This window comes from Medicago sativa, chromosome 7 (genome assembly GCF_051527215.1).
Source record: "Medicago sativa cultivar Bolivia chromosome 7, Bolivia_mono, whole genome shotgun sequence".
Lineage (NCBI taxonomy): Eukaryota > Viridiplantae > Streptophyta > Magnoliopsida > Fabales > Fabaceae > Medicago > Medicago sativa.
This window is the reverse complement of record NC_140755.1, coordinates 102,463,378-102,491,048: the sequence shown is the minus strand read 5'-3', so window position 1 is coordinate 102,491,048 and position 27,671 is coordinate 102,463,378. Positions and strand designations below refer to the sequence as shown.

The 27,671-nt window shown below is 34.0% G+C and overlaps 2 protein-coding genes across 2 annotated transcripts; both read left to right on the top strand.

Annotated features, from left to right (window-relative positions):
- The first annotated feature begins 7,513 nt into the window (after positions 1-7,513).
- Positions 7,514-18,109, top strand: LOC146911473 (ARM repeat superfamily protein). The gene is made up of 22 exons (XM_085725121.1): positions 7,514-7,787; positions 8,344-8,448; positions 8,549-8,692; positions 8,790-8,870; positions 8,963-9,032; positions 10,395-10,465; positions 10,540-10,703; positions 10,818-10,889; positions 10,982-11,219; positions 12,169-12,231; positions 12,332-12,607; positions 13,105-13,218; positions 13,339-13,465; positions 13,554-13,723; positions 13,808-13,909; positions 14,857-14,960; positions 15,070-15,364; positions 15,789-15,997; positions 16,209-16,712; positions 16,823-17,117; positions 17,254-17,437; positions 17,713-18,109. The coding sequence occupies exons 1-22, from the start codon at positions 7,683-7,685 to the stop codon at positions 17,790-17,792; spliced, it is 3,573 nt and encodes a 1,190-aa protein (XP_085581247.1). The 5' UTR covers positions 7,514-7,682; the 3' UTR covers positions 17,793-18,109.
- Positions 18,110-22,888: 4,779 nt separating this feature from the next.
- Positions 22,889-27,419, top strand: NHX2 (sodium hydrogen exchanger 2). The gene is made up of 14 exons (XM_085724935.1): positions 22,889-23,186; positions 23,691-23,809; positions 24,025-24,122; positions 24,284-24,343; positions 24,428-24,474; positions 24,567-24,761; positions 24,849-24,895; positions 25,176-25,242; positions 25,324-25,424; positions 25,534-25,635; positions 25,713-25,851; positions 25,947-26,009; positions 26,439-26,522; positions 26,954-27,419. Exons 1-14 carry the CDS (start codon positions 23,031-23,033, stop codon positions 27,314-27,316), a joined length of 1,641 nt encoding a protein of 546 aa, XP_085581061.1. The 5' UTR covers positions 22,889-23,030; the 3' UTR covers positions 27,317-27,419.
- The last annotated feature ends 252 nt before the right edge of the window (positions 27,420-27,671 follow it).

The window sequence follows — 27,671 nt, the reverse complement described above, 5'->3', positions numbered from 1 at the left end:
GGAGACCCGTGTTACTTACTATTTAAATTGTGCTTGATTCGTTGTGAATTGTTAAAAAAAAAAAAAAAAAAAAGGTATTTCCCTATCCTCGTTTCAACAGTGGGTTGGTGAACCAAGTCAGCAAGGTCTTATGATTTAATTTCCTTCAAAAAAATCTTATGATTTAATTATGCTATGAAGGCTTTGTTTGGAGGGGAAGGGAGGGGATGAGTTTGGAAAAAAGAAAAGAGCAAGTGGACGAAATAGATGACATTGAGAGATGAAGACTTTGGGGGTTCATTTTTTTTTTTTTTTTCATAATACAAAATCCTTTTCATTTGGAGGAAGGTTTTGGGGTATTGGGGGTTTCCATGAGTTTTTCAAATTTCATCTATGTAATTATAATATTCTTAAAACTAAATATATTAATCATAAACATTAATTTATTATATGTTACATTTCATACTATTATTCCTAAATTGGGAGTATTACTATATAATCCAATTATTTGTCCCCTTTTTTTTAAGGGATTATTATTTGACCCTTTTTAAAGCACAAATTGGTCCAACCTCTCTCCGACCACTATTATAAGTAAAAAAAATATTTTTTTAGATTCATTGAATAATTGATATATTTAGGACGGATTAATTCACAATAATACATAAATTGTTACACATATACACCGTTCGGTCAATATTACAAATAAAAAATAATTTTTTAGATTCATTGAATAATTTATGTATCTTGTAATTTTTTTACATTAACAAATATAATTTTATAATTTTTTTTTTGCTGAATCAAAAGCAAAAGATCAAGAGGGAACTTGACATCCCAAATAGGTTGGCGCCCCATCCTCTACCCCTTCGCTCAGAAAATTTATTAAAAAAAGGAAAAATTGTACAAGAGGGGAGACCAAACCAAAACCCTCAAAAGAAAGCCAAAACAAAAATACAAAGCAAGAGACCTAAGGGAAACGGTAATTTAGAAGCTCAAAACTGTCTCTAAAAAAGTCTTCCCTAATAAAAGAGGGTAAAGAATTCCACCAAAGTACATTTGCAGTTCTGTGTCCATGATTTGCAAGCTTGTCTACACAACAGTTGTCCTCACGAAAAATATGCGAAGAAAGAATCGAAAAACCACCCTGCATACAATTATGCCACCCAACATTTTTGAAGGCAATTTGGGATTCCGAAATTCAAATTCCTCAAATTTTTCAATAAAAAATCTCCATTGAGGAGGAACATCTTTTAAACGGGTATTATAAACTCGATGATCAAATGCATCAATTATTCAATAAATTTAAAAAATGATTTTTTTTTACATATAAGTATACGTTTGGCAATTTGTGATATTATTGTGAATTGGTTCGCTATATAATTTGTTGAACTGGAGAAGTGAGTTGTTTAAGGGCTCAAAATAAGACAAAAGATAGTGATTCTTTATGTGAACAAAGGAATATGATGTTGAATCTCATTTCCACAGGCTACATTTTTGGAGAAATTGATTGAATTATTTTGTGTAGGGCATTGGAATGATTGGAAGAATTTTCGAAACCAAGGAGTTTAGGAAGACAAAGGAACTATGATAAAACTTACAAGTAGAAGTTCTTTACTCTTTTGAACTTCATTTTTTATTCCTTTACTTGGATAGAGTTAGCTCCATTTCCATCATACATTGCATTTTAGGTCCTTAAACCTCCAATACATAACCATCGTCAGCCGAGAGAGTATAGTAATTTAGATGAAAAGACAAAATTAAACATGTGTTGGAAAAATTAAGTTGAGGGATGATTAAAGAGATTACATGCTTGTTGTTATGATGTTATTGAAAGACTATAATAATGTGAAATCACTATATTATAGCACATAACTTCTAATTTGATAACATAATAATCAGTAGCATATATATAATGAATTCAAACATCCTAAGTATATGTGCAACATATCCAATATTTATAGGCTGCAATCCCCACATATTTTTATTCATACCACTTATCAAAGAAAATTGTGAAATATATGAAAGCATGTTTGAAACACGTGGCTTCCATTTTCACTATCGATCATTTTGGTGATGATTATTTTTTGCACTTATTAGGAATTACGTGATGGTAACTTTGAGTTATTTATCCCTAACAATTACCTACCCTCGTCCTTTTTCTCATGAAAATTGCTGTTGACACATTCCATATGGCTGGGACACACATGTAAAATACCCTTTTACCCCCTCGACAGTTAACTGCCGAGGAATTTGAAATCCGGCTGCAGTTAACTGCCGAGGATTTCCTCGGTAGTTAACTGCCGAAAAAAGCTGTTTCATCAGATGAAACAGGAAACCTGCTCCCCTACACACTATTTTCATCAACTTCCATATCAAACCCATCCATTCCCCCAAATCCAATAATTTTTTTCTATCAAATCTTCCCCCAAATGATTCAAACATCAAGCCTAGGATCATTCAACATACTTTTGACGTAAAAAAAAAGGTATTGTGCATTTTATTCGGTTTATTTTTGTTATATGTTACACTGTCATATGTTGGTTTACAACGTCAGTCACGTAAGACTGGCATGGGGAATCTCGGCAGCTTACTGCCGAGGAAATCCTCGGTAGCTTAGTGCCGAGGGAAACCTCGGTAGTTAAGTACCGAGGAACACTTGCGAAAATTTTGAAGGACGAAAAAATGGCAGCTACTGCCATTTTTTCAAAAAAAAATTTTTCTTTGTTTTTTTTTGTTTTTTTTGTTTTAGTTCATTATGGCATTGATGTTTATGCATTAGTTAGTTGTTAATTCATATTTATGTGTTGTTTAATTATAGTAATGACCGAGAACGCGGAAGATGTTTCGGAAGAGACAAAACGTAATTTTGTCCAAATTTTCGGAGATGTCAAGCCGCCTAAGGTTGAAGTCAAACCAAACATTGAACAAGCTTCTAAATATGTTAGCCCCGGTGTCGTCCCACTTCAAGCCCACGAAGTGGACACGGCTAGGTTTTTTTCTGACGACATTAAGTTTCAAGATAGAGAAGAATTGCTTGGGTGGGTACGTTGTCAAGCAAACAAGGCGGGATTTACAATTGTTACACAAAGATCAAGCTTGGTCCATCCAATATTGCGCCTAGTGTGTGAAAGGAGTGGAGCTCACAAAGTGCCTAAAAAAAAACCGAAGCATGCGACAACGGGCTCAAGAAAATGCGGGTGCTTGTTCATGATTAGTGGATATCAAAGTACGCAAACAAAGGAATGGGGATTGAACATTCTTAATGGAGTTCACAACCATGCGATGGAGCCGGCTTTAGAAGGACACATTCTTGCCGGTAGATTAAAGGAGGATGACAAGAAGATTGTACATGACTTGACCAAGAGCAAGGTGCTTCCAAGAAATATTTTGATACACTTGAAGAACAAAAGACCACATTGCATGACAAATGTGAAGCAAGTGTACAATGAACGTCAAAAAATATGGAAGGCAAATAGAGGTGACAAGAAGTCGTTGCAATATCTAATCTCGAAGTTGGAGGAGCACAACTATACTTATTACTCAAGAACACATGGTGAAAGTAATACAATCGAAGATATCTTTTGGGCTCATCCAACATCCGTTAAGTTGTTTAACAATTTTCCAACGGTTTTGGTTATGGACTCCACCTACAAAACCAACTTGTATAAGATGCCAATGTTTGAGGTAGTTGGGGTAACTTCGACCGATTTGACATATTCGGTTGGGTTTGGATTCTTGATGCATGAGAAAGAGGAAAACTTTGTTTGGGTTTTAAAAATGTTGCGTAAACTTCTTACTTCAAAGATGAATATGCCTAAGGTGATTGTTACCGACAGAGATGGGTCTTTGATGAAAGCGGTTGGAATTGTTTTCCCGGAAAGTTATGGTATGAATTGTTACTTTCATGTGCAAGCAAATGTTAAACAAAGGTGCGTCTTAGATTGTAAATATCCTATGGGAAAAAAGGATGGGAAAGAGGTGAGTAATCGCGATGTTGTCAAGAAGATCATGAGGGCATGGAAAGATATGGTTGAATCGTCCACTCAAGAGTTATATGCAAATGCATTAGTGGAGTTCCAAGATGCTTGTAGTGATTTCCCACCTTTCCTAGCCTATGCCATGACCACCTTGAATGAAGTGAAGGAGAAAATAGTGAGGGTATGGACAGACCGTGTGTTGCATCTTGGTTGTAGATCCACCAATAGGGTAGAATCGGCTCATGCTTTGGTGAAGAAATATTTAGACAATAGTGTGGGTGATTTGGGTACTTGTTGGGAGAAAATACATAACATGTTGTTGCTTCAACACACTGCGATACAAACAGCCTTTGGTCAAAGCGTTACCGTGTTGGAACATAGATTCAAAGATGTCACTTTGTACTCCGGCTTAGGTGGTCATGTGTCTAGATATGCTTTGGACAACATTGCTATGGAAGAGTCACGTTGTAGGGAAACGTTGTGCATGAACAAGGAAATTTGTGGTTGTGTTCAAAGGACATCTTATGGCTTACCATGTGCATGCGAAATTGCAACTAAACTCCTTGAAGAAAAGCCAATTTTATTGGATGAGATACACCACCATTGGCAAAGGTTACGCATGGGAGAAGAAAGTAATGAACTTGGTTTTTCGGTGGATGATGAGTTGAAGGGTATTGTAGAACGTCTCAAGAAACTCCCTTTCCAAATGAAGCTTGAAGTCAAGGAGGCTTTGCGGCAATTGGCATTTCCTGAAACCACCATGATGTCTCCACCACCACAAAAGGCAACAACCAAGGGAGCCAAGAAAAAAGTGGACATTACGAGGTCTAAAGGAAGAATTACATCCACTAGCCGGATCCCTTCTTCTTGGGAGGTTGTTGATTCCCAAAATCCGGATAGTCAACCGTCACCATCACCAACAACATCATCATATAAAAGGAAAAAAGGTGCTCGTCTTGGTAAAGCACCAATTTCCCCACTTCCACCACCTTCTCGGTATCCAAAGCCTAAGGCTATCTCGGTTATGAGGCCTATTGATTATATGCCACGCTTCATGCTTCCATTTATTGAAAAAGTGGTGGATGTTATTGGCGATGGACATTGTGGATTCCGGGCTATAGCCGAGTTCATGGGCTTAACCGAACAAAATCATCTCATGATTCGTACACATCTTATTCAAGAATTGAAAGATCATAGAGATGATTATGTTGAAGTATTTGCGGGTGAGGATCGTTATAACTACATTTTAAATGGCTTACATCCTCCCGCAAATACAAAAAGTTGTGCACATCTTGTTGATAAGTGGTTGACTTTTCCGGACATGGGGCACATTGTTGCCAATTATTACAAAAGGTGTGTGGTTGTGTTGACAAATCTTGAAGTTGGTAACTCAGAATCTTTTTTCCCACTAAGAGGGCCACCACCGCCGGGCAAGCAAAAAACTCTCATCATGTGCCTTGGGGTAATTCCTAATCACTTTGTGCTTATTTACTTGAGGAATGGTTGTCCACTACCTCCATCATCTACGGAGTGGCACAATCACAAGAAACAAGATGCGGTGACTTGGGAAGATGAGTATTTGGATCAACATGAGTTGTTCCGAAAGCTCATGGCTATTGAAAGTGGAAACAAACCGCCAAAACCACAAAAGGAATCAAACAAAGCGGCGCCTATTTTGTTGGACACTCCCGAAAAACCAAAGCAACAATTTGAAGTTATTGCGGAAGATGAGGAAGATTTTATGTCACTTGATCTTCTCCAATCACTTGGCAATTAACAAGGGATTTTTTTGTCGGTGTTAGTCCTTTTTTTTTGGTAGAAATTACACCGACGTATATTTTGGGGTCAAAATTGTAATGCCAATTTTTTGTGGCCAATATATAAGTAACATTATGTAATTTATATTGATATATATGATAACATGACTTTTATTGACTTGAAACTAGTGCAATACTTATTTATAGCTTATTAATGTTTGCGCATTTGATTTATTCGTTATTACATTCCATTTAATTTTGTTCTAATCTATGATTATTTTGTTAAAGCTTTTGTCAAGTGAAACATGTCAGAGGTTGCAAGAATTGAAGGGCGTGTTAGGTATTGCGCGTTTAAAAAGACGGTTAAGGTTATGATAACACCGACGGACTCTATTGATGATTTGAAGACACAACTTAACACTTATTTTGAGCATCTTGGTGAAAATCAATATACACGTCACTTGTCTGCTCTAATGCCAATGATAGACCTAGGAGAAGATAGAGATGAATTCACATGGAAAACGGCAAGCTATATGCCTTGGCTTATTAAAGACGATAGCGACGTCGGATTTATGTTTAGGAATATGGTGGAAAATAATGTATTATATATATATGTTCGTTCCATATGCAATTGTAATGAATGTAAGTAGGGATTTAATTTAATGATGTGTAATGATGTGTAATGACTTGTAATGTGTTGTTTGATTATGGACACTATGTTCCGTTTTGATGAATTTCAAACTTTTGTGTGGTTTGAACCAAATGTCGGTTTGATTTAATTATGGACATATGTAAAAGATATTGTATTTTTCTTGTTTATGACCGAGTTTCATTGTTGTATAATTTGAATTGCATATGGAAATGCTCTGGTAAAATTACAGGTAAAAACTGGCCGAAAAATGGCTTGGAAATGCTTAGCATTAATGCAGAACCTGCTGTCTGCATAAATGCTTTCCTCGGCAGTTAACTACCGAGGAATTCCTCGGCAGTTAACTGCAGTCGGATTTCAAATTCCTCGGCAGTTAACTGCCGAGGGGGCAAAAGCGTATTTTACATGTGTGTCCCAGCCTTCTCTAATGTGTGAACAGCAATTTTCTTTTCTCATTTGTCCCCATATACACTAGCATGTTCTTTATCTCAAAAGCAATTCTTAGACTTAGTTTGAAGTTTAAATACTTTAGGATCTCTTGACTTGAAGCTTCCAAATGTGGTTAACTTTGAAAACAGAATCTTGCTTTGCTTGTTTGTTGGTTGTTTTACTCAACCTCAAATTCTTTGACTAAAACCTCAATTTGTTTTTAGAAATAAAATCATCGTTTCTTCAAACAAAAATACTAATATTGTGATAAAGTTATCAGTCATCACCATAAAACATTATTTATTATCTAGCATTATTAATTGCGATTTCTGCCAAATCCATACCTAAAATGAAAGTTCCCTTTTAAACACACAAAATAGATTTCAAACATGCTTTGTGAGATTTCGCAAATAAATAAGTCGAGATCGCTATATATAACATTACTCCTCTTTAAACAATGATTACCACCATTTATACGGTCATAAGGTTTCTCTTTCCACCTGACTAATCCGAAATTAATTGATTCAACAATGTATGAATCCCAGTAATTAATTTTGATTAATTATTATTATTAATTAAAAGATTTTCACTCGGACCAATTTATGAAGTATTAATGATATATAAAAATAAAAATAAAATAAAAACGAGAAAGGGTAACACAGCATACAGCGTAATATACAAGCACTCACTACCGTTATAAAAGGCGATGAACAAAACCCAGGCTGGTGTGTGTGTGTGGACTTAGAAATGAAAAAGTGAAAACTGAAAAACCCCAAAGAACGAACGAACGAGACTTGTGTTGAAAAAAAAAAAAGCGATTATTTCTCTTTCTCTCTGTTGACGAAAAGCGATTATCTCTGAAAAGTGATTATCGTTGCAGTGAAGTTTGCTTCAATGGAGGACAGTAGTGTTAACAATGTGGCTCAAGCCATAGCCACCGCCCTCAACTGGTCTTCTACTCCTGACTCTCGTCAACAAGCTCTCTCTTTTCTCGATTCCGTAATCTCTTCTCTCTTCTTCCCTTTCCTTAACTCTTCAATTTCCTCATTCATCTGATCATATATCAAATTTTGTATTCAATTCATTTTTCTGTTCATAAATTACTTCAACCTTTTTTCACAAGAAACCCTAATCACACTTAAGCACATGTTTAATCGTTGTATTCACCAACTTTGTTACTGTCATGGATTGTTCAATATAATAATAAAGGAGAGTTTTAAGACTAGTTTTTATTTTATTTTATTTTTAATATTAATGATGATGATGATGATGATGACCTAATTGAGTTTACACAGCTTTTTCACAACATTCCTATAGTATTTGCTGTTATATTATATTATTTTAACCGCATTTAGTTATTGTAGTAGTATTAGTCTATTAGTATATGATGACAGAACATTACGGCGTTGGCGTTGTTTGATTCATGTAGCTGAACCCATTTAGTGGGATAAAGCTTATTGTTGTTGCTGTAGTCTACTAGTATTGCTAATTTACGGTAATGATTGGTGAACATTTGAATATCTTCTAAAGACGTATGTATTTCAAATCTCTACAGATGAAGGCAAGTGGTGATATACGGACATTAGCGAACACGTTGTTCCTTCTGGTGAAAAAGAATTGGTCATCTGAAATCCGGTTGCATGCTTTTAAGATGCTGCAGGTTCATGTTGATATGCTGTTACTACTTCCTTTTTTAGGAGATTTTTCTTGATGTTTTCGACTTGTTTTTGTTTCTTATGTGAGAATATATTTGTATACAGCATTTGGTGCGGTTAAGGTGGGAGGAATTAAGCTCCGAAGAGCACAAGAATTTCGCAAAGCTCTCCATGGATTTAATGTATGAGATTGCAGATCCTTCTGAAAACTGGGCTCTTAAAAGTCAGACCGCTGCCCTTGTTGCCGAGGTTTTCACCACAATGATCTTCATTTTTATTTACATTGCTTCTTACTTGTGAAATTTTGCTTCGCCTAAACTATATTTCGTTGGTGGTACTTTCACAGATTGTTAGAAGAGAGGGTCTTGATCTATGGCGAGAAATACATCCATCTTTGGTTACTCTATCTAGCAAGGGTCCAATACAAGTAAATTTCAAGTTTCCTCTCTTGTCTCATTTTCATGCTTGATTTATTCTATTTCTATGCACTGTTTTTTAATAATTCGAAATTACATACAGGCTGAGTTGGTTTCAATGATGCTGCGGTGGCTTCCTGAGGACATTACAGTTCACAATGAGGACTTAGAAGGTTTGTAATGTCTTGAGCTTTCTCACATAGGTTTTAGTAAATGGGGCTCGTATATTATATACAAATTGAGTCAAAGAATCAAACTTGCTCCAACTGTGTTAAATAATGGAGAGATATGAGTGTTTCTAATGGTAATATTGCGCATCCAATATTAATAAACAAAGCAAGGGCATTCGCTCTAAAAAAAAAACAAGTGCATGAGACACGTTAGTATGGTGTATTTATTACATATCTCTCTGAAATGTTTTCCATCTGATACATTGATAAACTTAATGTGTATGCGTAAGTGAAAAAAGAGCAGACCGAAAATGCATACTAGAGAGAGAAAGAGGTTGCTGGATGTAATGGGATGTGCCAACTTGGTGATTGTCAGGATCCCTCCCTGTCTACATATTATACTAATAATATAGGCATTTGTACTCAATAGTACCTAAAATCATGATTTGGATCATATCGCTCGATTTCACAATTTTTTCAGAGTTCAGACCCAATCCCAACCTTCCAGATCTTGCGCAATATTGCGGCCAGTCAGGATTGGGTAGAATTGCTGCTCAAGATCGAAAAATCTGTAAAAGCGTCGATCTTGAGCAAGCTGTGATTCTGGGTCGAATCTGTGACCTGTTTACCGAAAAAAAGGGTTCTGATTTGAAAAACCTGTGACTGAAGGTCGTTCTCTGCTGCGCTGAAGTTACTTACCGCTGGTTGTCTTTGTTTGTGTATCCGCTGTACACAGCCTGCCATGGAGGCTGCTTGCAAGCCCCCCCTCCTCCCATCTTGCCACTGGACACGTAACTTTAGACTCCACAGCCGAAACCCGTGTGTGGTCACTTATTGTGTTTTCCTTTGCTGTGGTTTGTTAATGTTTAACTAGAACTGGGATTAGGGTTTTTTGGGCCTGTGGTTTGAGCCCATTTAAGTGTTCTCCTTCGGCTAGCGAGAGAAGATTTAAACTTGTTTGGACCAGACAAATAGACTAGGTCAGTTGAAGTAATAAAAGGAATGAGTAAAGTTAATAAAAATAAGTTTTCATTATAAGGCACTGTTTTCGAATTTGATTAAAAGCTTGTATGATTTAATTTTTTTTCCATATTTATTTTATATATATACATAGACACACACACATTTTTTGAATTTTGTAGGATTTGCAGTCCATCTTATGATACGATTTTGACTGCTCTTCCCAGTCCTAAATAAAACCTTAATTTTGACTAACTTGGTTGTACTAGTAAAATACAAAACACAAAATGCACTTAGCAGAATATGACCGTTTGCACTTAATAATGAATATGTATTTAGTCTTGAGTGAATTCTCTGTAAGTGAAATGTTATATGTCCTTCTTACTTGCAATATTGATGTTTTAGGTGAGCGCCGGAGGCTACTTTTGCGCGGGCTAACTGAATCATTGCCTGAAATTTTGCCACTATTGTACACGGTATGTCTCAGCCCTAAACCTCATTACAAGTTCTTTGTTAAGCATTATTGTTAATGTTGTGATGCTTGGTACAGTTACTAGAAAGACACTTTGTAGCTGCACTAAATGAAGCTGGTAGAAAACAGACTGACATTGCCAAACTGCATGCTGCTGCAGTAACAGCTGCTTTAAATGCAATAATTGCATATGCCGAGTGGGCTCCATTGACTGATCTTTCCAAGTCTGGTATCATTAATGGGTACGTATCTTACCTTGTTTACTATCTATTCTAGCTCAATACAACATTCTTGCTACATAAGCACATTATTTCTCTGTCTCTTCCCGCCTTATTTCTCTGTTGCCTCCCAAACAGTTGTGGTTTCCTACTATCTGCTCCAGACTTTCGTCTTCATGCTTCTGAGTTTTTCAAACTTGTTTCGTCGAGGTATGCATTATAGAGCTCTAATGGTTGATATATTCTGATGGCATTTTTTTTCTTTTTTGTGGATGAATGATATATCTGAATTGTGATTGTAGGAAGAGATCTGTTGATGCATGTGCTTCTGAAATTGACCAAGTTATGAGGGAAATCTTTCAATTGTTGATGAATATATCTAGGGATTTTTTGTACAAATCTGGTTCAGTTCCCGGCTCTGTAGATGAGGGTGAATATGAATTTGCTGAATGCGTATGTGAATGTATGGTGTTACTGGGTTCCTTTAACTTGCAAAGTATTGCTGGAGATAGTTCCATACTTTCACTCTACCTAGAACAGGTAATTAATGTATAGTGTAATAATAGTAACAGATTGACTATATTATTAGTTGTCGGCATGTTTAAATGTATTATGTATAACATTTCAATAAAGACTACAATGAGCAAAGTGCACAGAAGTTGGAACTCATCATACAAAATTTAAACAATGAGCTAATTAAATAGTTCAAAATACACATCAAAGGAAAAAATTACTGTATAAAGTCACTGTATAAAGGGGAAGAAATGGATGAAAACCGCAGACTTTTGTGTTTAGATTGCGAAGGAGAAAGGAGAAAAAAGGGTTCAAAACCGTTTGGAAAGAAAAGAAAAGTAATTAATTGGATTTTTGAAAAGGGAGTTTAATATTGGATATCATGTAGTGGAAGCCAAATGATATCGCAAAAACAGCAAGTGGCTTGGTTGTCAAAATGCTTTGAAGTAACCAACATCGCATGGGTTCGAATCTCTGGAGAGAAATTTTTTCATAAATATTTTTCAAACCCCTCAAAAAAGGCGGGATTAGGGTTAATCAGAACTGTTTAACATTTATATATATTAAGATTAAGATTAAGATTAAGATAGTAAGTTTGTAATATTGTGCAGCTTAGGTTAGGGAAGTTTGGCTCAAGATGAAGTATATTAATTGTGGTTTTGGTTTCTCTTTGGCAATTTTGTTATAGATTTTTTTTTAATCTCAATATCATTCATTATTCTTTTGGCTTTTGTGCTGATTAAACTCCACAGAAGAGATACTTGCAGATGACTAAATATCTTCGTTTCACAACAGATCTTGCAAAAAAAATCGCATAACTTGTTCGCCAAAGGACAAGTTGATTTTCTTTTGTTTAATTCATGTTGCTATCATATGCATGGATGGAATATTTCGCTGTTTCAGTTTACTTCTATTTTACACTAACACTTATAAATCTTGCATTTCAGTTAACCATTGCATTTTATTTTCTCTCCAGATGCTGGGATTTTTCAAAAATTACAAGTTTGCAATTCATTTTCAATCCCTGCAATTCTGGCTGGTATGTTGCAGTTGTACAAAAGTACCGTCTGGTGGTGGTTCTTCTTTTTTGGATCATATTGTCATATCTCCCATTTCTTGCAACAAATGTTTACTTGCAGGTGCTTATGAGGGATTTACTGTCAAAGCCAAAAAATTCCACTCATTCTGCTGCTGACAGTTCAGCTGCTAGTGGCTCAGGTTCTGAGAATGCAAAGAAGAAGACTCTAAGCTTTGTGAATGATCATTTTTGTGGTGCGATGTTGGATACATCTATCCCTCGCATGCTTAAAAGAGAGAAAATTCTGCCTGGAACTGCACTTTCTTTAGGGGCATTGGAGTTGTGGAGCGACGATTTTGAGGACAAGAGTAAATTCAGCCAGTATCGTTCTAGGCTGGTATGTCTCTTAGGCGTATAAAAATTAACATATTATTGTCTATCATACAAATTATTTTTCCATACTTACATGAATAATTTCTGTTATGGAACATCTTTTAAGGAAGTTTCTACTTTAATGAATTTATTCATAATCTGAGATAGTATTCGGAAAGTGGCTTATTGCTTGCAATATTCCATTGATTGATGTTATATAAGAGGGAGTGTTTGTGTAATTCACCATTTGCATGTCAATGTGTAAAATGAGAGGTAAAATGCAAAGACTCTCCCTACTCTATTTATAGATATAAGAGGAGAGGAGAGGAGCCTTCTATAACTATATTTTAGTTACAGCTGTTCAAAGCTATGAAATACCCACAATCTAATAGAAAGAAAAATACAACACGTGAAAATACAGAGTAAAACTATACCCTAAAACCAACTTATTTCTATTTTATTTTAAATTTGGTTTAACCGTTTTGAAATATTTTTTTACTGATGAGTGGTTTCTAAAAACAGTTGGAGCTGATTAGATTTGTTGCTTCACACAAACCCCTGATAGCTGCAGCTAAAGTTTCTGAAAAAGTTGATATAGTAATCAAGAATTTCCTGGTTTCACCGGAGGCAACTCAGGTTTAAATGCCTTATATTTTAATTTTTCAATTTGAATTTAGTCTCGATAAAATGTCAGCTTCTCGCCATCATTTCATGCCTGTGTGTTGACTGTTGTTTGTTCTGCTTTTCTCATTGTAGGACTTAGCTGTGGTGGAAAGCATGCAGTTGGCTTTAGAGAATGTTGTAAATGCTGTTTTTGACAGATCCAATGATACTGCCGAGGCAAATGCTGAAGTTCAGTTTGCTTTATGTAGAACATTTGAAGGTTGTTTTAGTTTATTTTTCCATATTTTGCTGTTTTTGAGTTTGTCTGGTTGGACCTTTGTAATAATTCTGGTTATTGTGTCTTGAAGGTTTACTCCAACAATTTATTTCCTTGAAATGGAAGGAGCCTGCACTTGTGGAAGTACTTGTTCGCTATTTGGAAGGAATGGGTCTCTTTTTGAAGTATTTCCCAGATGCAGCTGGCAGTGTTATCAATAAACTATTTGAACTTCTAACATCTCTTCCCTTTGAAATTAAGGTTCCCTCAACAGCCCCTTTTCATTCTTACTTTCAACTATATATAAATTTTCTGACAAGTAAAAGTTATATATTCTCTTTGTAGGATCCGTCAACATCAAGTGCTCGACATGCAAGGTTGCAGATCTGTACATCATTTATTCGGATAGCAAAAGCTGCTGATAAAAGCATCTTGCCTCATATGAAGGTGCATTTGTTAAAACATCCATCGTTAAACGATTGCAATTAACTGGTTATGTTCACAGATCTTCACACGTGTTAAGCTATATAACTAACCTTGATCTAGTTATGAATTAAAAATATAATTTAAGCCAGTTGAGTCATAACATAATAAAAATCAGCCACTACAGGGATCATGCTGAATTAACTGGGGCTACTTTGATATCTATGTGTCAACTGTCAACACACCGGTGTAGTATACTACAAATATGAAAATATGTTTCCTGAAAAAATCTTTGCTGCTATGGTATAATACAAATATTTGGTGATTGAATTTTTCGTTTGACTTGTCGCCTGACCTTGTAAAATTGTTCTTGGAATCGGTATTTGGCACTATATTTTCATGAATATTACTCTAAGGCCCCCCTGCATTGCTCAAAATATAGTGAAATCCGATAGGTTTTGTGAGCCAAAAAAACCTTATCGAAAGATATGTTCCAATAGGTCGAGCAACTCAGGTGGCCTCAAGAGCAACTGTCTATTTTCTTTCATACTTGTCTTTTGTTAATTTCCAACTTGTTTTTATCACTTTAGTCTCCTCTAAAACACGTCAATATATTAGTGTGTGATGCTATTTCAATTGACGAGTTATAAACCACACACTTATTGAAGTTGACTTTTAATCGAAAGAATTGAAGAGGGACTGGAATTGGGCTGGTGAAACTTAAATCTTTGAAAGACACAATGTAGTTTTCTATCTGCTACTTTTATCATGTGAAAATGGCACTATTGAATGATTATATAAATAACTCAGGGAACCTTGAAGCGTTATATTTTGTAATTAGTGTAGCTTTGTTCTCACTAGTTTGTCTTTCATTTTTTTGGACACTTGAGTACAAGTTGAAAATGCCCCTTTGCTTAGAGTGTAAATCAGGAGGAGATTTAGTATATTTACCTTTACAGCTTTGTATGCAGGGCATTGCTGATACCATTTCCTGTTTGCAAAGGGAGGGTCGTTTACTTCAGGGAGAGCATAATCTTATAGGCGAAGCTTTTCTTATTATGGCTTCTTCTGCTGGGTAATGATCTAACAGAATAGATAATTTTGTTGATATTTTTTATTTTTTTTTATACTCTGTTAAGATTTATTTAACCTTATCTCACTTATTATTTCTTAATTTGCCACAGGATTCAACAGCAGCAAGAAGTTTTAAAGTGGCTGCTAGAACCTTTGAGCCAACAGTGGATACAATTGGAGTGGCAGGATAAATATTTGTCTAATCCACATGGTTTGGTTCAGTTGTGCTCAGAAGCGCCAGTTATGTGGTCAGTTTTTCACACAGTTGCATTATTTGAGAGAGCGCTCAAGAGGAGTGGGTTGAAGAAAGCTCACGGGAATTTAGAAAACAGCTCAGCATCAGATTCAACTCCTTTAAATCCAATGGCCCCTCATGTGTTATGGATGCTAACTCCTCTCTTGAAAGTATGCATACTTCCTTGAAGAGTCTGGCCATGTGTTTCCTCTAGTATTTTAAATCAAAATGGTTGCTATGTTTTCAATGTTGTTCGTTAAATCTTTGAACTTTTCCAACTATCCAAGATGCTTAAGTTATTTGGTAAAGGCATGAACTTTTAATATTATATATCTAACATGTCCCTTCGCTCAAGTGCCATTTGGGGTTGAAGAGTGGATAGTGAACATTCCTACCTACCATATGTTGAAATTGAACTTTTTATTAGAATAAAATGGGGATGGCTTGGATTGAATTCAAGATCACTTGATCAGAGGCTTTTGTAAAATGCCATCAACCATTTCAAAATTTTAACTGTTAGGTGGTGAAGACACATGAATGGTTTTGTATTTTATTTTTAACAAATATTAATAGTGTGTATTTTTTACTTTCCAGCTACTTCGAGGCTTACATTCTCTTTGGTCTCCGTCTATAAGTCAAACTTTACCTGGAGAGATCAAAGCTGCAATGGCAATGAGTGATTTTGAGAGGTTCAGTCTTCTTGGAGAAGAGAACCCTAAATTGCCAAAGAACCCTAAGGAAGGATACGGTGAACCAAATGAATCTGATATACGAAATTGGTTTAAAGGCATCAGAGACAGTGGGTAAGCGTGCATATTCAATTTTTATTTTTTATCTATTACTTATTATCTGTTCCAAATCGGATCGCTCTTCACTGGCAATTTTGTTTTTCACCAAATATCAATGAAGATCAAATTAAGTTCCTGGTTAATATATGAATCTGCATGTATGACATCTTCATTGTTCTTTATTTATGTCTCCATACATTACTAAATGCTTGGTCTATATTAATAGATATAATGTATTGGGCTTGTCAACTACCGTTGGGGACTCATTTTTCAAAAATTTGGATGTACACTCTGTTGCTGTTGCCCTGATGGAGAATATACAGTCAATGGAGTTCAGGCATTTGAGGCTGCTTGTTCATTCCATTTTGATTCCTTTGGTTAAACACTGTCCTGTGGATATGAGGGAAATTTGGCTGGAAAAGCTTCTGCACCCGCTATTTGTTCATGTTCAGCAAGCTCTTAGCTGTTCATGGTCTAGTCTTCTGCAAGATGGTAGAGCAAAGGTTCCTGATATTCATGGAATCCTTATTGGATCAGACCTGAAAGTAGAAGTGATGGAGGAAAAAATTTTGAGGGATCTCACGCGTGAAATGTGCTCACTCCTCTCTGTGATTGCTTCTCCTCCCCTGAATACTGGATTCCCTTCTTTGGAACAGTCTGGGCATATTATTCGTTTCGACATGTCTTCTGTGAAAAGCTTGGATGCAGTTGCATCATGCTCTTTGGTTGGGTATGTTTTCTACTTGTTTTGGAATATACTTCATCTATGGTGGTTCTTTCCTATTGTTTAACTTCAGTTTGGTAATTTTTTTCTTCTCATTATGTCTTTAAACGTTACAGTTTCCTTCTAAAGCATGAAAGTCTTGCCCTTCCAACATTAAGAATGTGTTTAGAAGTTTTTACATGGACAGATGGTGAAGCTGTGACAAAGATTTCTTCTTTTTGCTCTACGATGGTAGTTATTTCGATAGTAACAAACCATACTGAACTCGTAGAATATGTTTCTAGAGATCTTTTTACATCCGTTATTCAAGGTTTATCCCTTGAATCAAATGCAATAATCAGTTCTGATCTAGTTGCTATTTGCCGAGAGATATTTGTAAATCTTTGTGATAGACACCCAGCCCCCCGGCAGGTTAGTTGTTTTCCATGATTTTGATAGTTTTTTTCTTAGTTCATTTAACTTTTGGAATACCCTTTAAAAAATCCCTTGGACATTGAGTAGTATAGATTTTGTGTTCGTATTAATAATGTGTTCACTCTTTTTGTAGATTTTGCAATCTCTCCCATTTGTTACTCCTCGCGACTTACATGCCTTTGAGGAATCTTTATCCAAAACTTCAAGTCCAAAGGAACAAAAGCAGCACATGAAAAGCTTGCTTCTATTGGCAACTGGGAACAAATTAAAAGCACTTGCAGCGCAGAAAAGTGTAAACATCATTACAAATGTTTCAAGTAAGCAATGACTTTTAATGCTTTTCTTTCTTTCTATATTTTACTTCTCCAACTTCTGGAATGTGTGGTTTAGCATGAGTTATCAATGAATCGTCGTAGTGTGTACATTATAGTTCTCAAATTGTGCGATAACATATTAAGATTTGAGTGTTCCCATGAGTGTGGTAGTTTCCCTATACTGCTATATGTCTCAGCTGTTATTAGGATAATCTATTTATCTATTTTTCTAGAGTAATATTTTGAAAAATCTAACCTTTTCTGCTTCTGCCATGCAGTGAGACCACGCAGCTCAGCCAGTGCTCCTGAGTCCAATGTTCATGATGGTGATGCTGTCGGTTTGGCAGCCATGATCTGATTTTATTTTGAGCTCATTGAAGGTTTTGTGTACAGGAGTGAGCTTATATTGAGAAGATTTAGCCTTTTATTTCAAACGTCTTTTTCCCCTGCAACCTTTACAAATGAGAAATTAGATGGGAGTACAAATATTTGCATGTCCTTCCTCTTAGCAACATGAGAATTCTGGTACACAGTATGCAGATATTTACTTTTTGTGTTGGTGTATAAGCTCCATTAGCGTAGTTGAACCACAATTGACAATTATTCAGACCTTTGTAATTTAAATTTCAATTCATTTTTTTGAGTGAAGTTGGGTTATGATTATGACCTTGCATACTCCCTTGTGAAGTATATATAACTAGAGTAAACCTTGAATTTCATCTCTAAATTATCACTGTTTTACCTCTATTTAGTCTTCTCTAAATTACTTCTATTTCAGAGAAATAAGTAATTTAGGATCAATTCCTTCCCTCAAGTAATTTTTAAGGGTTCTCTCAGCTACTTTGTTTGGTGTTATTGGTTCATATTTTCTCGCTACTTTTATTTTCAAATTTTAGTTTGTGCAAATGAACTTGAGGAAATATATTTGTAAAAAAAAAAAAAAAAAAAAAAAAAAAAACCTTGAGGAAACATATTGGCACTCTAGTGAGCCTTATTTACATATTGAACAAAGAGCTAGGGAACTAGAATTTGATTTGTCCTATTTTAATGTGATGAGAGAAGACTTTTCGTCATAGTCAAATCTTACAATTATTCTCTCATACTCCATGTTTATGAGAAATTATAACATATTCACAAACACAAATAAAAAGTGGTTAGGCACACACATAAATAAAAAAATAAAAGAATAAATAATTGAATGATTTGACTAAATTCTTTCTCATTTATTTTGCTCCATTTATGTGAGTATGCCCCAAACATATTTCATTTATGAGAAATGCTAGCAACACTCTCTTTTGAGCACTCTCTTTAACACTCATTCTTTTATTGGATAAAATCAATGTAGGACCTACACTTTGGAAATTGAACCCACATAAAGTGGTGGGACATACATTGATTTCACCCAATAAAAGTGTGAGTGCTAGAGAAAGTGCTCAAAAGAGAGTGTTGCTAGCATTCCTCTTCATTTATATTTGTGTTCAAGTAAGAATAGCCCCATGTTGTATGAAAAACATGTTTATTACTTTAAAAATTATATTATTTGATTCTTTTTTCTAAATATGTCAGTCTGTCTAGACATTGTGTCTAAATTGTTGTGACCATCAAGACTTCCTCGTTCTTCAAATAAAAACTCCATGCCTCTTATGCTTTTCAAGAAGCGAATAGACATTTTTTCAACTAGAGAAAAAATATTTGAACAATCAATTTTTTACAACTTTCTCATGCTCACATTATGTTTTTATTTTCTCTCTTTATTATTTTGGTTTTTGTATATCAATACCTCATTTTCTTTGCAAAATTTTAGTTGTCTCAAAAGTTGGTATATAAATGAAGGTTTAAATAACACAACTCTTTCAACTAAGGTGATATTTTAGTTGAATCTAGTTTAGTTATGATGTGGATGGATGTGGATAATATAAAAATAATAATTGGGAGAACCAAATGAATATGATGTTATTATTTTAAAGGGAGCCCCTAATATGGACCTTATATACAAAGGTCCACCTGTGAACCCATTTGTTTTACCGGCAATTGAAGGTTTATCTTCATTTTTTTCCACTGTTGGTTCTTCTCTCTCCTTGTGACTGTAATTTACTTATGTTCCTAAATTAAGATCAAATTGAGTCTGTAAACCAGGTTTTCTCTCTGTCTCCATGACAATCACCGTTACTACAAAGACATATCGACTGTGTGGGTTTAATTTCAACAAGGATTCAATGTTTCTAGAGTTTGAATTTAACATGTCAAATCATCGAACATGGCTTAGCTAGATGTAAACTGTAAAGATTAACATCTTTCTAATATTCTTTCATTTTCAACTAATTTTAACCGATATATAGCAAGCTTCACTGCTTCAACAACAACAATAACTGGGTTTTATATTCCAAAAAATAAATGAATTGGTTTTAAGTAATGGGATTAATATTGTTCGTGGCTTGGTGCTGGCGCTAATGGGTTGTATAGCTCAGATCTCAAGATATCTTTTATTTTCATATTTTTCAAATTCTTTGATAAAGTTTTTAGGAGAGAATCTTAAAATTGTGATGAAGATTTTATTGTATTCAGATTTTAATTATTAATGAAAGTGTATGATTTTTTCCAGTAAAATAAGCTATACTTGCAAATACATCTCAAATACTTGTTTAAATGGGCATCTCTGAATTGTGTTTGATTTTGCATTTGTATTTATAAATTCTGCAATTATTTATATATAAAATCAACGGGTTCGTTTCAAAATAATTTGATATTAAAGCGATGAAAAAAAATTGTTATGAAAGTTGTGATATCCATAGACCATACTAGGAGTAATTAATTAGTTATGAGTTAACCCAAAAAAATTACATTGTCAAAACATTTGTTAACACCATCCCGAGATACCGGTTAACATTTTCTTTAATTAACAAGAGTTAACAATAGATCATCTATCCTAATCTCAAACAGAAAATGTAAAAAGGAGAAAGGGTCTTGTTAGCTAACAAGTATTTTAAGAGCATTGTTTAAAGAATAAAAAAAAAAGAAATTTTAACTTAAAAATACAAGTCAACCACATATAAAAGTCCTAACTACACAATTTCTAATGTAAAAGTTACTACTTTAAGATACATAAACCATACCTTAAAAACACTTGTTAGTATTTGGGTTAAATATGTTTTTGGTCCCTATAAATATGTCAACTTTTCGTTTTAGTCCCTCTAAAATTTTCCTTCAACTTTTAGTCCCTATAAAATTTTCAATCTTCACTTTTAGTCCCTCTTTTAAAGTAAACTCATATGTAGAATTCATGTTATTTAATAAAATTTTCCAGAAAAATTCAAAATATTATAAGAATCACTCCAAAAAAAATTCAGAATTTTTTAACAAAACATGAATTTAATATGAATTTTTATATGTTTTAAGGTTAAAAATTCATATTTAATATATGTTTTGTTAAAAAATTCTAAATTTTTTTAGGAATTTTTTTTAGAATATTTTACACATTTCTGCACAATTTCATTAAAAAATACAAAAATTAAATTAAAAATAGGGACCAAAAGTAGTGATTAAAAATTTTATAGGGACTAAAAGTTGAAGGAAAATTTTAGAGGGACTAAAACGAAAAGTTGACATATTTATAAGGACCAAAAACATATTTAACCCTATTTTTTAAACCGATAAATTTCATAAAACATTTTGGAGAGTTGCACAAACCGTCTATTGTCTCAGTCTTGGCTATAAATGCCGCTAGACTAAAAGACACTGATTTCTCATTTATAAATTGAAAAATAAATAAAGAACGAGTTTGATGAGTTAAAACTAGGGATTTAGAACAATGATGGTGTTTTATGTGTGGTTGGTTCAAATGGTATGCTAGTGCCATCCTTTTTTACATCATGGCCTAATTTTTACTTAATAATATGCCAAAAATAATGAAGTGTGGTTGATCCTTATTTCTACAAAAATACAATAAGTGAATAAACTAGTAACGATGGATCATTTTCGTCCTTAAAATTTGTGAAATAGCAAAAAGTTAGTCTCTAAAATTGAGGTGTGTCCATGAAAATAATACTTCAGTTAATTTCTGTCGAATAAAATAAGGTGGCACATATTAACGGCTTACATGACATTCAATGTGGATGCCACGGGACAACATCATTAAAAAAATTGACGATGAAAAATGGTCATTTTTTTATCAAAACAAAATAGTTTTAGAGTTTGAAAATGGTTTCACTTGAATAAAAGATTGATTTGGTGATTGGTTGGAGGAGTTAAATAGTGAAGTGATAAAGAGGTTGATTGTTCTATTCTCAATAACAACATAATATAGGGGTAATAGTCACTTTGGTCCCTGAAATTGTAATGAATAGTCAAAATAGTCATTCAATGTATCAAAACTTCAAAGTAGTCCTTGATTGTGCATTTTGTTAGTCAAAATAGTCCTTAACATTAAAATATTTCATTAATATTGTCAGATTAGTCCTCCAATATACTTACTTATTGTCTCATTAGTCCTTATAAGTACATTTTTATTGTCATTTTAGTCCATATATGAAAAGAGTTATTGTGAACATTGAGAAATTATTTTAGTGTTAAAGACTATTTTGACTAACATAATGCACAATCAGGGACTATTTTAAAATTTTGATACAATGAAGGACTAAAATGATTAAGGGACTAAAGTGACTATTACCTCCATAATATATTAACAATTACTAGCAATGTATATATTAACAATTACTAGCAATGTATGTGTTTATTTTTTCAGATTTATTGAATAATTGATGTATTTAATTTATAATATAGTTTATATACATCAGTTATTCAATAAATTTGAAAAATAAATATTTATTTATAATAGTGACGAGAAAGTTATCCACAAAGGTTTTATATCATCATGTAAAGTGGTGAGCCCCTCCAATCCAGTAGCACAATCCAACGGTAATAATAGAGTGTAATGATTGAGCTTAAGCTGAGTTGATAATAGATTAGCGAGGCTTTCTCTCTCTAGTGTGTGATTCCCGCGTTACACGGTTGTTATTTATTTTCAATCCTTTGTCTTCCATTTTTCTCCGATTTTTTTTCTCTTCCTCTTCCTCTTCCTCTTTTGTAATAATCATTATTATTATTATTCAAACAAAACAAAACTTCTTTTCCTTTTTCTTTTCCTCAATCATTGCATTGCATTGCATTGCATTGCACCAAGCTCAAAAAACTGTTCCAAATCGCAGGGTTCCTTCCTATGTTTCCATTAATTAACGTTTCTGTGAGCGTTTCGTTTATGTTTCTACATTTTGTCTCTCACACGTCCATTCACCTTCTACTTCGTTAATCTTCTTTTGCATTTTCTTCATTTATTTATTTTTGTTTCTTCATGTGTTTTTATGATTCTGACTAAACACAAGCATGTGTATTTTTTTTCTATAATTTATGTTCATTTAGAAATCTTACCCGCTTGTTTTTTTTTTTCTTTTTCTTTTCAGATGCTGTTTTGTTGATTAAGATTAAGATCCTAAAAGTACGAGAAGAGATACATGGATTTGGCTTGTAGATTAAGTGAAGCTAAACTTTATAATAAAATGTGAATTTGGTTGCACAAATTAATCATTGAGGGTTGAGAAAAATGGGTGTTGAATTACTTCAAATGTTAACCACTTCAGATTATGCATCCGTAATCTCTATGAACCTATTTGTGGCATTGCTATGTGCCTGTATAGTAATTGGTCATCTTCTTGAAGAGAATCGATGGGTCAATGAGTCTATCACTGCCCTTTTGATAGTAAGTCTTACTTATTTTGCCATTCATTTCTATTGTGTAAACTAATGTTTTAAATATCAAACGAGAGTGAGACCTCAGAATCATAGTTCAAGTGATTTAAATCATTCGAACTAGGGCAAAAATCTTGGAAGTACAAACACCTCCGATATTAAGTGTGTCCCAAAAAAAAAAAACTGTCTTTGTTTTGACACACTTTAACACTCATTAGACACACACTTCTATGGGGGTTAAAGATGTGTCCAAGTAGTGATGATCAACGAAGGGCTTGAAGATATTAAATTTAATAACATCATCTTTATCTTTTCGATATAATATATGGATGAATGAGGTGAAAAATTGTAACATTTGGTATAAGAACTTTTTTGTGCCGGATCATAAACGGTGCCAATTCACGGTTCAACCGGACTTGAATCGTCTGGTACCTTCAGTTTTTAAATGGTGTGAAGGGTCAAAAAAATGAGTGCTATGGTGGTGACTAAATTTCATTTGGATTGCTTTGATCAGGGTCTATGCACTGGTGTGGTTATTTTGTGGATAAGTGGTGGTAAAAGCTCGCATCTACTAGTTTTTAGTGAAGATCTTTTTTTTATATATCTTCTACCTCCCATCATCTTTAATGCCGGGTAATTTTTTTGTACCGTGCTCTATTTATGTTTGTTTGATTGAGGAACACTTGAAAGTCTTTGTTAAAATCTTATGAAAATGGTTTATGGTGTGTTCCGAATTTGTTTTTAGTTTATTTCAATATAAGGCTTATATGATAGGTTGTGGAAATAGTTTAACCATGTTCTCGGTTTCATTATAGAAATAGCTTATACATAAATGTAATTTATTTCAGGTTTCAGGTTAAAAAGAAGCGGTTTTTTGTTAACTTCATAACCATCATGTCGTTTGGTGCTGTTGGTACATTAATAAGTTGTAGCATCATAACTTTTGGTATGTCTTTCCTCTTTATATGGATTCGAACCTTTATGATTTTCTTTTTGAAAAATCTACATAGAGAAAACTCAGATGGTTACTTTAAGCAAACTATCCCTTATCCTTATGGGTAATTGTCTAATTCTGATCTGACTTAATATTTTGAAGCATTGTTTCAGGTGTATCACAAATTTTTAAGAGAATGGGTATTGGTACGCTTGATCTAGGGGAGGCTGTAGGTAATTACTGAAGTACATTATTCAATATCATCGATATATTTGTCAACTGACAAATTCTGATTCACTTCGTAAATAAAATTTCAGCAATTGGTGCAATATTTGCTGCAACAGATTCTGTGTGCACTTTGCAGGTTTGTAACAATAATCTTTACTCTCTCTATGTTCCAAAGCAACTATAAGATGTCAATGCTAAGTACTGAAGTTTTAAATGATGATTATGCAGGTGCTAAACCAGGATGAGACACCTTTACTATACAGCCTTGTATTTGGTGAAGGTGTTGTGAATGATGCTACTTCAGTGGTGCTTTTCAATGCAATCAAAAGTTTTGATCTTGAACAACTTGACCATGGAATTGCTTTGCAATTTTTTGGCAACTTCTTGTATCTGTTTATAGCAAGCACCATGCTTGGAGTTTTGGTAACTGTCTTGCTCTCTTTGATTCTCTCAATCTCAAGTACAAATGTGCATGTGGCTCTGGTGTGATGCGTCTTCATTGCCTTGCAGGGTGGTCTGCTTAGTGCTTACATTATCAAAAAGCTTTATATTGGAAGGTATCATATTGGAATTCCAGAACTGTTTTTGCCATTTCCATTTTCATTCAGCAGGCATTCTAATATTTATGATAGCATCCTATTGTTTTATATTTTTTATATATATATATATATATATATATATATATATATATATATATATATATATATATATATATATATATATATATATATTCAGTTTCTTCCAAGTAAAATCAAGTATGATGAAACTCAGGTAGTAATGTTATTTAGAATTTAGAACAATTTTTGGGATATTGAACAACTTTGCCACTCAATGTAGGCACTCAACTGATCGTGAGGTTGCTCTCATGATGCTAATGGCATACCTTACCTACATTCTGGCTGAAGTACGTTCTAAAGAAGTATCTTGAGTTTTGCATATTCCATCTAATCTCGTGTCTTACATAATATATCTACATGTTGTGCAGTTATGGTATCTGAGTGGCATTCTTACTGTATTCTTTTGTGGGATTGTAATGTCTCATTATACATGGCATAATGTGACTGAGAGCTCAAGAATCACTACTAAGTACATCTTCTAAGTTCTTAAAACTATATATGTATCTATTTGGGGTAGTAACACTGTCCAGATCGATATATAATTATATATTTAACTATTTTTTGTCTTACTCTTACAGACATGCTTTTGCAACCTTGTCATTTGTTGCTGAGACATTTCTATTCCTTTATGTTGGTATGGATGCATTGGACATTGAAAAATGGAGATTTGTTAGTGATAGGTATGTCATGTGTTCTCTTTAAGACTTTTTAATATCAATGAAAGATTGATGAATCTTGTGCCTACTAATCTTTGCAGACCTGGAACATCTGTTATCGTGAGTTCAGTATTATTAGCTCTAGTGCTCATTGGAAGAGCAGCATTTGTTTTCCCCTTATCCTTTTTATCCAACTTGACTAAAAAGTCACAAAATGAGAAAATAAGCTTCAGGAAACAGGTATGCTTGGATTTCTGTCAACAGGTATTCTTTTTGAGGATTTCTTGAGCTGTAAGTAATCATCGGTACAAATTCTTTATTCTTTCTTATTTTAGGTGATCATCTGGTGGGCTGGTCTTATGAGAGGTGCTGTTTCAATGGCACTTGCCTATAATGAGGTGGGGGCAACTTCCCATTAAGAGCTGACTTATCATTTGTTACATTGCAAATCTTTGTTTAGATAAACAACTTAATTGAGCGCATATAGCATTAACACTTACCATATAAGTCCTTCTGTATAAGCTGTTTTTATAACCAAAGATAAAATAAATCAAAATGTTTTCATATAAGTTATAAGCTATTTTCATAAGCTATTCTTGAAAGCTTATGAAAATAAGCTGAAAACAACTTATGGATGTATCATAAGTTGTTTTCGTAAGCTCTGGCTAACAGTCTTAAAAGTACTTATGGTGGTAAATAAACTCAAATAAGTTAATCCAAACAGGCCATATAGTGTCACCAACACATCACATGATGGTGTCCCCAAATTTGAACATTAGACTGGTCTCAAAGTTCATGTTTTAGAAACTAACTCTTATGAAATGCAGTTCACAATGTCGGGGCATACTCAACTACAATTCAATGCTATCATGATCACCAGTACCATCACTGTTGTGCTTGTCAGTACAATGGTAAGAGACCTGTTTTCTTGTTTCCCTAATCTTTTGTCACTATTCATTTTTCTTTTTCATATTGAGCTTATCTAGTTATCACTTTCTGCACAACTGTTTGGTAAACCATGGGAGATGTTAAATTATGAATGACCTCATTGTCAATTAAATTGGGATTAATAAAGATCTTTGAACACTCGAGTTATTGCTAAAGTTGTACTTTTTTATGAAGAAGAGAGGTGTTGCGGGTCAAACATGCACCCCCAATACATCAAATGTTTTTGCATCCTTTTATCATCAGAGTTGCACTTATGAAACCCAATTGTTTTATCTTTTATCAAGTGTATAATAGAGTGGATGAAATAACTCGTATATAGTATATAGTATATGATTGAAAAACTAAACCTTTGGATTGGAGGTGGTGCTACCACAAGTTAATTACCATTTCTCAGGTGTTTGGAATGATGACTAAGCCGCTGATAAGGTTTTTGATACCTCATGGTCACCCACCAAAACGGAAAAAGAGCTTGGCGGGTCTTGAAGAATCTTCACCAAAATCAATCACTGTGCCATTCCTTGGAGGCAGACAAGATTCAGAAGAAGTTGATAATGATAATGATAATGATAATGATGCCAATGATTCTCACCGTCCAAGCAGCATTCGTGACTTACTCACAACTCCAACACACACTGTTCATCGACTATGGCGTAAGTTTGATGATGCAATTATGCGTCCAGTTTTTGGCGGCAGGGGTTTTGTTCCTGTTGTTCCTTCCTCCCCAACTGAAAGTGACTGCCAACCACAATGGGATTGAGAACAAAACCGAGAAAGATGTAATATTTATTGTAAAATGAAATTTTTTTGAAGATCAAATAGGAATATACAGTTAGTTAGGTTCTGTATTTTACCGCAGGAAATATTTAATTTTGGCATTTTAAGAGTTATCAAGTGTTATTAATCTGCTTGCGATGGAATCATGGAATACAAAGAAGAGATAAATGATGGAAGAAGTGAGAAATAAGCGCGAGAAAATGGAAGTAAATATAGGATTCTTGAACTTTCATTCATCGGTTCAGATAGAGATGCTAAAAAAGTTTATTAATTTTTATCGAATTTGATTTAATTTATTTATTTATATAATTCTAATAAATTAATTTAACTAATAATTT